The 11,870-nt window shown below is 41.2% G+C and overlaps 1 protein-coding gene across 1 annotated transcript; it reads right to left on the bottom strand.

Annotated features, from left to right (window-relative positions):
• Positions 1–5,245: 5,245 nt before the first annotated feature.
• Positions 5,246–6,028, bottom strand: LOC141595007 (uncharacterized). Its single transcript, XM_074414984.1, has one exon. It carries the CDS (start codon positions 6,026–6,028, stop codon positions 5,246–5,248), a length of 783 nt encoding a protein of 260 aa, XP_074271085.1.
• Positions 6,029–11,870: the final 5,842 nt, after the last annotated feature.

Genomic DNA, 11,870 nt, shown 5'->3' with positions numbered 1-11,870 from the left:
GTATATATGATTTTGATGTGATTCCAATTGGAGGTAATATCTTGTTCTGTTACAATTCTAACTATAGGTTACACGCCCAAAATGACCAAGAAACGAGTGAGATATGACCGTTTTACGAAAACTGGACAGTGCTGAGAAATGCGTAGGGTACTTGATCGAGTGGCCTTCACTCGATCGAGTGCACCTCTTGTTACTCGATCGAGTAACCCTTACTCGATCGAGTAGCCCTGGTAATTCATTAACTCGATCGAGTGGCCTGTACTCGATCTAGTGACCCCTGTTTTGGGTCATATGCTTATTTTTTGACTTCGTTGCATATTATGTTTAATTCAAAAGTGTTCTTTTGCTTCTGTGTGTATTGTTTTACGTATGTATTGGTCCTGATGCGTAAGTTACCCAATCTTATGATGTAAGGAGCGGCGCCTGTGGTGAGTGTGAGTTCGGTGGGGAGGACATGAGTTATATGCGGTTGTGATAGGTAGTGGAAAAGAAAAGAAGGATTGGTAAGGCTTATGAAGGCATGGAGCATGTTTTGTGAGAAGAGATGAGTGATATGATTTTGTGTTGAGTAATGTAAAAGTAAGTAAATATGGGCAAGGGATGATGTGAGTCTAAGGAATGTGAGAATAAAAAGATTGAAAGGAAAGATGTGGATGGTGGCAACTTAAGATGTGTAAAGAATTATAGAGGGAGATGGTTAGGAATCGTGTGGGTTAAGAGTATATGTAGTGAAAGGTAATTTTAGAGGAATTGAGAAGAGTGGTATATAGTGAACTTAATGGAGACATGTCGCGACGTGGATTTGCAGATAGTGAGTGAGTTTGGGAATTTGCATTATCAAGAGGTGAAACTAATTTGTGATTTCCTTGGGCAAGTAACGTTATGAAATGAGTTTTGGGATTAAAAAAAAGGGTGATTGGTGATAAGTGTGAGTGATGGCATGATAAGAGAGGATCTATGGTAAGAAAGAGCGAGATGATACTGATATGAAATAATGAGATGAGAGTTTTGGAGCAATGAGAAGGTAACCGGGGCACTAAAGAGTTAGGTAGAAGTAATAAGGAGTTGAATGGTTAATTGATTTTGTCGAGTATAAAAAAAAGAATGAGGGGAGTAAAACTAGGAAAATGTTCACCGAGGTTATGTGATATAAAAGTAAGGAATCGTCGAGATGTATGATACTATCATGAGGATTTGAGTTAACGGTTACATAGGAGTTTCAGGACGACATGATAATCATGAGTTTTGAGGAATTAAGGAAAGTAAAAAGCTGGGTAAAGAATTTGCACGATAAGAGATCTTGGTGGTGAGTCGGGTGATGATACAATTAAGGATGGAATTGGAAATAGTGTTTAGGTGATTTTTTGTTGATGTATTTGATGTTCGTTATTTGGGATGATAACCAAAGATAGGAAAGAAACCGTGATGTTTAGAGATGAGTGTAAGAGGTTTGATGTACGAACGGTGGTAGTGTGGAAGTGTTGTCACTAGTGGTTAAGGGTGATGATAAATAGGAAAGATGGCCAATCTAAAGAGGTTGATTTTGAAGAGACCGGATTGATATGTATGGTTGTGAGGAAAAATAAGACGTAGTCTTAGGAGGCGGTTTCTGGTAGTGAGTGTTAGCTGTATGGTTATGTATGGCAGAAGGTGCTGGTTATGTGAATAGAAGAATGTGTTATGAGGGGCATACGAGTTAAGCTCAAGCGAGAGGTAACCTTTATGAGGTGGTAACTTACGTGATCAGGATTGACTAGTTGGATGTGATTACTGGTCTATGATGTGTAAAAATGTTTGTGTGAGGTTCTGACCTCACAAGAAGTGGTATGGTGTGATAATTATAAAGTTGTTATCTGAATGTTCTATATGTTGAGTACGCTAACCTAATTGAATGATATTTAAAAAGGTAATAATTTGATTGATCTGGCATGGCTAGTTATAATTGTATATGTATTTATAATACATGTGTATTCCGTGAAATTGTAGGGATGATGTTCATGAGGTGCTTATCTGTTTATTTCTTGTCCGGGAAGTTGTCCTGCGTCAGTGTGTATGAGAATAGTGTAAGTGGTGATGCCTATCGATGTGGTTGTTGTGCCTCGGGTGATGATCCGGATATGGTACTTCGTGTTGTGATGCGGGTATTTTCGCGCTGCGGTGCGGCTAATGGTGGCGGTGTTGCGATGCCATCACCGGTTGTGGTGGAGTAGGCGGGATGATTACGATACGAGTTTTTGAAAGTACATACCAGTTATACATAGATTGTTGTTTGTTTACTGTTGTTCCTTGTGAGTTTCGGTTAGACATATATAGACAGTTGTTTTGTTTGTTGATGTTTCTTGATAGTTTCAGCTGGGGAGTGAGGGTAGAATATGATATGGAAGAGAGTTGTATTTGTTTCCGTGGTTGTCATGGCATAGTGATATTTTGTTGATAGGACACAATTGTGAGAGGTTGTTACAGTAATTTTGATCTTGTTTTAAGATGAGGCATCGGTAGACATAGTTATGGCAAGTGATTCGTAGAACATGTGATGTAATGATCTGAAAGCTGCAGGTGGTTCATAATCTTTCCTTGAGACAGTGAGTATAGGGTGTTGGGAATTGGTGTTATGTTGAGTTATGAATGAGTTTTGCGGTAATGAAATAAAGGAACTTGAGGAACTAGTGTGAGTGTACGTAACATGTGTGGATCGTGAGTTATGCTTTTGGCGATAGGAGTTTTATATAGTTTTTTTTTTGTTTTTGGTAAAATGTAAGAATATATTAATAATGGGATATCATAGTACAAGAGTCATATAGGATAATTACAAGAGTTTCATACTATGTAACCATTCAACATCATCAAGTTTCAAGTGTTGTATGTCTCTACTCCTGATCCTTGCTTTCACCTCCTGCTCAATCACTTTGCTAATATTTTATGGCCTGAGAACAGTCATCTCCACCCTACTCTTATTCCTTTGCTGCCAGATCTGGTATATCAAACACACAAGCACAGCAAAAAACACACTTTTCTGAACCCTGGACCCATTTTGATGCATACACTAGTCCAGCAGATCATGTGTGGGAAAAGCTCCTCCCATAATCTGATTTACAGCCTGGATGACTCTTCTGCTATAGACACAGGCAAAAAATAGATGCTCCTGAGTTTCAATGTCTTGCCCACACAGCAGACAGTCAGCATCATTAGCAACCCCATATTGCAGAAGCTTGTTTTTGGTCTGCAAAGCATCATGAGCCCATAGCCATCCCATAAAACTATTCTTAGGGGTGTTCCAGGGATTCCAGACCACAGGATGCCAACATACCTTAGGCCTGACCCCTCTCAGCCACCTGTAACAGCTAGCAGGAGAGTATCCATCTGGTTGCTCATGCCATCTGCCAGTAGAATAGCCTGCTGCAAGCTCTTTTTTGACCCTGCATATACGCCTCCAAACCCAGCTGGAATTTGTACTAGGCTCATAATCATACCAAGCCCTTCCTTTGAGATAATTGCATTCCACCCAATTGACCCAGGCAGTGTCCCTCCCTTCATAGATCCAGTCCACAAGTCTCCCTACCAGAGCTTTATTCTACATCTCCATATCCTGTAGACCCAGACCCCCTTCCTCTTTAGGCCTGCAAACTTTGTCCCAAGCCACCAAAGGAGCTCTCCTATACTCACTACCGCCATCCCACAGGAAATTTCTACAAGTAGCTTCAACTCTTTGGATTATCCCTTTGGGAAGCACAAACAAGGAAGCCCAGTAAGAACATAAACTCTTTAACACAGCTTGCACCAAGATCAGTCTCCCTGCAAAGGAGAATTTCCTAGCCCCATAACTATGGATTTTAGAGCAAATTTTTTCTACTAGGCATTCACAATCTTTCTTCTGCAGTCTAGTAGTTTGGATAGGCAAGCCTAAGTACCTGAAAGGCAGCTCCCCTTCTTTGAACCCAGACACACTTAAGATCTCTTGCTTGAGTTGGTCAGACACCCCACAAAAATAAGCATTGGATTTAGCTGCACTAATTTTTAGGCCTGTAGCTCTTGAGAAAGTAGAGAAAGACCTCAATAAAAGCATCATAGACTTAGCATCCCCCTTACTGAAAATAAGGACATCATCAACAAACATCAGATTAGTGAGTCCCAATTTCTTGCACATTGGATGGAAACCAAACTCATATCTAGCAGCTGCATATTTGAGTGTTCTGGTCAGGTACTCCATACATAGAGTAAAGATAAGGGGGAGAGAGAGAGAGAGTCTCCCTATCTCAGACCCCTCTTCCCTGGAAAGAAACCAAACATCTCACCATTCAGAGAAATTGAGAAGGAAGCAGTAGTAATGCATTGCATTACCAAGTTTCTGAATTTCAAAGGGAAGTTCAGCATGGTTAGTAACTTATCCAAAAATTCCCATTCAATAGTATCATAGGCTTTTTGCAGATCAATTTTAAACATACACCTAGGAGAGGAGGAAGGCCTTTCATACAACCTAATCAAATCCTGACATATCAGGATGTTCTCTTGAATGCTTCTGTGTTGTATAAATTCTCCCTGGTTTTGGTCTACAATGTGAGGAAGGACATCAGCCAATCTAGCACATAGGATCTTTGAGATGACCTTTTATATAACATTGCAGCAGGCTATGGGACGATATTGCATAACAGACTGGGGTCTATCACATTTGGGCACCATAGTAAGATTTGTAGCATTAATTTGCTTCAATATTTTACCATGTTGGAAAAAGTCTAGCACTACAGTGATAACATCCTTGCCTATCTCTCCCCCAAGCATCTTTGAAAAACCTGCTATTATACCCATCTGGTCCTGGAGATTTGACATCAGGGATACTAAAAAGAGTGTCCTCGACCTCTTCACCAGTGACAGGTCTGAGTAGGAGTGCAGAATGATCTTCAGAGCACCTAGGACCCTGATCAATAATCTTCCTGTGAATTCTTTGCACCCCTTGACTAGAGCCCAGGAGGTGTTTATAGTAGTCCAGAAAGGCATTCTGTACCATTCCAGGAGACTCATACAAGTTGCCATCCATGTCCTCAATCATGATCACCCTATTCTTATTCCTCCTTTTCTTGATAGTATTATGAAAGTAAGCACTGTTAGTGTCCCATTCCTTGATCCAGACACTCTTAGCTCTTTGATAGAGGAAGCTGTCCCTAGCCAAGCTCTTAATTTTAAGCTCATGGTAGGCCTCAAACTCCTGCTGTTGTAACTGCAAATTGTCAGGATCCATGCCCAATTGAGCTTATAACCCCTCAACCTCCTGCTGCAGCTTGGCAGTAGCCTTCTCAATGTCACTAAAAGCATCTCTATTCAATTGATACAGTCCTGCCTTGAGTCTCTTTAGATTTGTGGTCAGTTTATAGAGAGGAGTGCCCTCTATGCACCTGTCCCAGCTATTCTTAACAGTGTTGATGAACTCTTTAGAGCTGCCCCACATATTCAGATACTTAAAGCTGCTTTTGCCCTTCACACTGTTGGAACTCCTTATCAGGCATGGAGAATGGTCAAATATACCCTCTGGCAAAAAATGAGCATATTTATCAGGGTATAAATCACACCAGTCTTTATTCACCATAAACCTATCTATCCTGCTATAGATTCTCTCCTCAGGCCTCTGCTTATTATTCCAGGTGTACAATGAACCAGTAGCAGCTATATCCACCACTTCACAGTCTTCTACACATCTCTTGAAAGGCTCCATTTCAGCAATAGAAGCTGCACCTCCATATCTCTCACTAGCAGCTAAGATACAATTGAAATCACCTGCTATGGCCCATGACCCTTGTACCTGACCAGCAAGCTTCCTCAGATGATCCCAAAGGGGAGGTCTCTCTTGAATGCCATTAAAGGCATATACCAATGTCAAGTAGCAAATGCCTTTGTCTAGCAAGGATTTAACCTTCATATGAATAAACTGGGCATTGTATTTAATAAAGTGCACTCTAATTAAACATCTTTGGTTGCCATAAGATCCAAATACGTCCTCCACTATGATATCCATTATTAGTTGATATACACCATCCATTATTGAAACTATTAACAACTTTTGAGAAATTTTTATTCTTAATTTTTGTTTCCAAAAGACCAAACAAACCTATTCCTTTATTCTGTAAAAAAATAATTGATACTTTTCTGTTTCCCTACTCTATTCATATCCCTAATGTTCCAAAACCCAATACTATCCATGTGAATGTGTAGGGGAAGATACATTACCATTTGCAACAATTTTCGTTGAGGGTGGAGAAGATACAACCTCCTTATAAGATTGAGTCCCAAAATCCACCTTGCTATATCCACATGGCTCTTCTCTCCTCCTATTCATAACAGTCAATCTCTTGACTGAGGGAGTTGAGGCATTCTTGACTGGAGTCCTGCCAACTGGTTGTTCCACCAAGACTATTTCAATAACAGCTCCCTGTACCAGCTGCTCAGGTAGTTTCTTAGCAATAGGTCTCCATACCTTCCTGGTAGTCACAGCTACCTTCTTTTTTTACTCTACTCTTTTGCAAAGTTCCCCTTCATGACCCATTCCTTGACAAATGCTGTAAGTTACAGGCCTCCACTCATATTCTACCTCCACTTTAACCACCTCTCCTTTTTCATCTTTGAATGAAATTTCTGCTGGAAGAGTCTGATCCACCATCATCTCCACCATCACTCTTGCAAATCCCAACCTCGTCCTCTTATTTGTAGCCTGATCACTTTTAACATAATTGCCCACAAGACTAGATATCTTTGGCAGGCTATATATTTTATATAGAGAGGTATGTCGTGTTGCGGTAATGTGGAAGAGTTAGAGTGTCTGTTATGATCAGGATTTTGTGGTATTGGTTAGATAGAGTATAGAATGAGTTGAGGTATGAGAACTGTTTAAGTAAGAGAGCCTTGAAAATAGGAATGGTTATAGGTGTGAGGGTATAGGCGGTTATCTTTGACATGTGGTGGTGATGAAGATAATGAGAGGATATAGTTAAGGATCTAGTATTAGTGAGTTACGAGGACGTAACATGTGTCTTAAGAGGAGTAGGATGCGGCAAAGAGCGTTTGAGGGTTGTGCATGTCGTAGTATAATTGGAAGTAGAGTGTTGGTATAGCATAAAGAATGGATTAGTATATATTGTGATTGATAGTGTTAAAAGGTTATGGACGTGGTTGTAGTAGTTCGATGTTTAGGAATGGGAGAATATTTCAATAGTGTTGACAGTTGGATGATGATGTTATGAGTGTTAGTAAACTTCTAGGACGAAGTTCCTTTTAAGGGTGGTAGAATGTAATATTTCGTTTGATGTATATAAGTGTCTTGATATTGGATTTTCTAGTGGATGATATGTTACGGAGCTAGCAGCGTTTGTGGACGGTAGTTGGTAGTGTATGGAGTTAGTGTCGAGACAAATCTAATGTAGTTGATACGATATCTTTAGCCATGTTGTGGAGGTAGGAATAATTGGTGGAATTGGTGTTACGAGTTCATGTTTGTAGGTTGGAGTTTTATTTTGAGTTCTTAGTTGCGTTGTTGTCTCTTGATCGAGTTAGTATGTTTGTTTTTGAGTATGGGTTGAACTTCGGGGACGAAGTTCCTTTTAAGGAGGGAAGACTGTAATACTACGGTTTTCTATGTCTTTGGGTACTCTATCGAGTGGGGCTTACTCTGTCGAGTAAGTATGTTTGTATACGAAACAATAGTCTGCATGATGGGTACTCGATCGAGTATGTGTGACACTCGATCGAGTAAGGGTCACTCGATCGAGTAAGTTACTTACTCGATCGAGTAAGTTACTTTTACGGGTTGTTTTGACGGGTTTTGATAGCAACGTGAGAAAGATATATAAACTTAATTCGTCAATTTCTTTTCACTTTTACACTTTTCTAAATTTCACAAAAGAGAAAACAAGGTTACGTAGTTCTCCTCTCTCATATTGCTATCAAATCCCAAGGCTTGGGTCGCCATAGTCCTGCGTTCTTTATACCGTTGAGACCGTCATATTATGGGTAAGATCCTTGTACCGTTTTTATGTTGATCCGTTGATTTTAGTTGAAACCCTAATTGGGTAATTTGGGGTTTTTGGGAGTATTGTGTTTATTAGATGGTGATTGTATGATTGTATGTTTGATAGGAGGTGATTTCATTGTAGAACGATTTTGAGTAGCTGCTAGACCGTCTGTGGTGATTGCTTTTCCAGGTAGGGTTTCCCTACTCAGTATTAATTACATGATGTGATTGGTGGTTTCATTGTGATTGTTGTTAAAGTATATTGTTGGTGGTTGTGACGGTTGTTGTTTGATTATCGTTGATTGTTGTTGTTGTTGTATCTGTCTGTGATCTTCGGGGTGCGTCCCTGGCTGAGTGGAGTCACTTGCGGGAGTGGCTTCACGCCCTTGATTCGCCTTCTGTGGAACCCGCCACAGAAGGGATGTACACATTAATGAACATGGGTTTATCGCTCGATAGAGATGAGCGGGGCTTAGGTGGGAACGGTTGCGGCCCCCCACTGGCGGTGTGGAGTATTTGTTGCGATGGGTACTCTGGCAGGACTACACACTTTAGTGTGTAGGTCAGTTATGAGGAGATTGATTATGGAGTTTGGGGTTGATGTGACGATTGAGCTGTTTGGCATTTGTCTTATTGTGATTGTATTGTGTAATTAGTACTGACCCCGTTGTTTGTTTTGTAAAACTGTGGTGATCCATTCGGGGATGGTGAGCGGTTGTTGAGCAGGTTTGATATGACGCTTTTGGGCTAGCTGGGATGATTATCACTTGGATTAGAAGAGTCTTCCGCTGTCTCAGATGATGTCCTTAGTTTTCAGTTTTGGATAGTAGACTTTTGGTTTTGGAACTTGTATCTGATTTATCAGTTTGGCTTTGAACATGTAAACATTTAAATATATATTTACTTTTAAAGTACGTTTCGTTATTGTCTTATGATATTCATTGCCTCGGGTAACCGAGATGGTGATATTTATATACCTGAGTGGTCCTGTTAAGGCACTTGGAGTATGGGGGTGTCACACCAGCTACCACCAAAATCCATAACACAAGCTCGCAACATATCCTCTAGAGTCTTGATGGTCCTCTCCGTCTGGTCATCTGTCGCAGGATGAAATGTTGTACTCATCTTCAAGGTAGTTCCCAAAGGCTCCTGCAACTCTTTCCAAAACCGTGAGATAAATCTCGAATCTCTGTTAGACACTATATCTTTAGGCACCCCATGCAATCTCACCAAATTCTTCCGATAGGCCATAGCTAACTGTGCCTTAGTCTATGTATCTTTAATTGGCACAAACTGAGCTGAATTGGTCAGTCGATCCACAATAACCCATATCATGTTGTTACCCTGTTGACTCTTCGGTAAACCCACGATAAAATCCTTAGAAATGGACTCCCACTTCCACTCAGGTACCTCAAGAGACTGAATCTTACCTTGTGGTCGTCGCTGCTCCCCTTTTACTCTCTGACATGTCAAACAACGAGCCACAAACTCAGCTATTTCTTTCTTCATCCCAGGCCACCAGAAAGTCTTTTTCAAATCTTTGTATAGCTTGTCACCGCCTGGATGTACCGAGTATGGTGTGCAATGAGCCTCTGTCATGATCATCTTTTTCAGCTCCTCATCATTAGGAACACACCACCTCCCATCGAACCTCATACTACCATCTGTATGAATAGAGAATCTAGACACTGTCCCTTTCTCTACTCCAACTCTCCACTCCACAATCTTGGGATCCAATACCTGTTTACCGCGAATATCGTCATAAAGATCAGGCTGCACTTTCAAATCTCCCATAACATCCCCTTTCTGGATCATATGTATCCCGAACTTCCCCACCTCATCTCTCAATCTCATCAAAGATATAGCTGTGCACAAAGAATGCACACTCTTCCTGCTCAAAGCATCTACAACTACATTGGCTTTCCCTTCATGGTAGATAATGTCCATGTCATAATCGCCAATCAACTCCATCCACCTCCTCTGTCTCATGTTCAACTCCTTTTGAGTGAAGATGTACTTGAGACTCTTGTGATCTGAAAATACCTTAAAGGTCGCCCATATAGATAATGTCTCCAAATCTTAAGAGCAAACACAACTGCACCCAACTCCAAATCATGCGTATGGTAATTCTCCTCATAGGGCTTTAATTGCCTAGAAGCATAAGCAATCACCTTCCCGTTCTGCATCAACACACAACCTAACCCATTCTTTGAAGCATCCGTATACACCTCAAAGTTCTCACTCCCTTCAGGCAATGCTAAGATTGGAGTTGTGGTCAAACGCTCCTTTAATGTTTGGAACGCCGTCTCACAACTTTCATACCAGCGAAACCTGTTCTCTTTCCTTATCAAAGCTGTCATAGGTCTAGCAATCTTGGAGAAATCCTTGACGAACCGTCGATAATATCCTGCTAAACCCAAGAAACTCCTGATCTCAGCTACATTCTTTGGTGCTTCCCACTTGGTAACTGCTTCAATCTTCACAGGATCCACATCTACCCCTTTCTTTGAAATCACATGCCCAGAAAAGCAACTTCCTCTAACCAGAACTCACACTTGGACAACTTTGCATACAACTCATATTTCCTCAAGGTCTGCAACACAATCCTCAGATGTTCCACATGCTCCTCCTTAGTCTTAGAAAAGACTAAGATGTCATCTATGAAACCCACCAAAAACTTGTCCAAGAACTAACTAAAGACCCGGTTCATCAAATCCATAAACACAGCTGGTGAATTATATAACCTAAACGGCATCACCACATACTCATAATGACCATACCTCGACGTGAAAGCTGTGTTTGGTATGTCCTCCTCTCTAATCTTCACCTGATGGTAACCCGACCTCAAATCAATCTTAGAAAAGACTGCTGCACCGCTCAACTGATAAAACAAATCATTTATCCTTGGCAAAGGATACTTGTTCTTCAACAATACTCTGTTCAGCTCCCTGTAGTCTATGCATAACCTCAGGCTCCCATCTTTCTTTTTCACAAACAGAACTGGTGCTCCCCACGGTGATACACTAGGTCCAATGTATCCCCTCTCAATCAGATCATCCAACTGCTTCCTTAGCTCCTCCAACTCCGTAGGACCCATCCGGTACGGTGCCTTAGAGATTGGCCCCGTCCCCGGTTTAAGCCCAACACTGAAATCTATCTCCCTCTTTGGTGGTATCCCCGGAATCTCCTCTGGAAAGACATTTGGAAACTCTTCGACAACTGGTATCTGCTCAACTGTCGGGCTTTCCACTCCGTGATCCCTCACATGGCACAAGATCAACGGGCACCCCTTCCTCAGATAGGACTTCAAGGTCACTGCTGCAATCAAATTAACTTTGGGTTTGACAACAAACCCACGATAAGACACACTAATCCCCTTAGGACCTCTCAGAGAAACTTTCTTTTGATGACAATCTATTTTAGCTTTGTACTTTTCTAACCAATCCATCCCGACTATCATCTCAAAACCATCTAAAGGAAACTCTAGCAAGTCTACTGGTAGATCAACTTGCCCAACTATCATGGATACACCTCTATACAACCTCCCACAAGATACAGACTCCCTCGAAGGTATAAAAACTTCCTCTCTTACAGACTCACACTCACTCAAACCCAACTGTTTAACATGACTTGAAGATACAAACGACTATAACGCTCCCGAATCAAACAAAACAAAGGTATAAACACCATTAACAAGAAATGTACCAGTGATAACATGAGCGTCGTCCTCAGCTGCTTTCTTCTCTATCATAAAAACAACACATCGGTCTTCTGCCCACCTCCCTGGACAGTACTAGCAGAGGTAGTCGGCTTAGCACCCGACCCCTGGTTGTTGTTGGTGTTCTAGCTGGTTTCTGATAAGAATTACCGCCATTGC

Source organism: Silene latifolia, chromosome 8 (assembly GCF_048544455.1).
Source record: "Silene latifolia isolate original U9 population chromosome 8, ASM4854445v1, whole genome shotgun sequence".
Lineage (NCBI taxonomy): Eukaryota > Viridiplantae > Streptophyta > Magnoliopsida > Caryophyllales > Caryophyllaceae > Silene > Silene latifolia.
The sequence above is the reverse complement of the archived record's forward strand: the minus strand, read 5'-3'. Positions and strand labels throughout refer to the sequence as shown.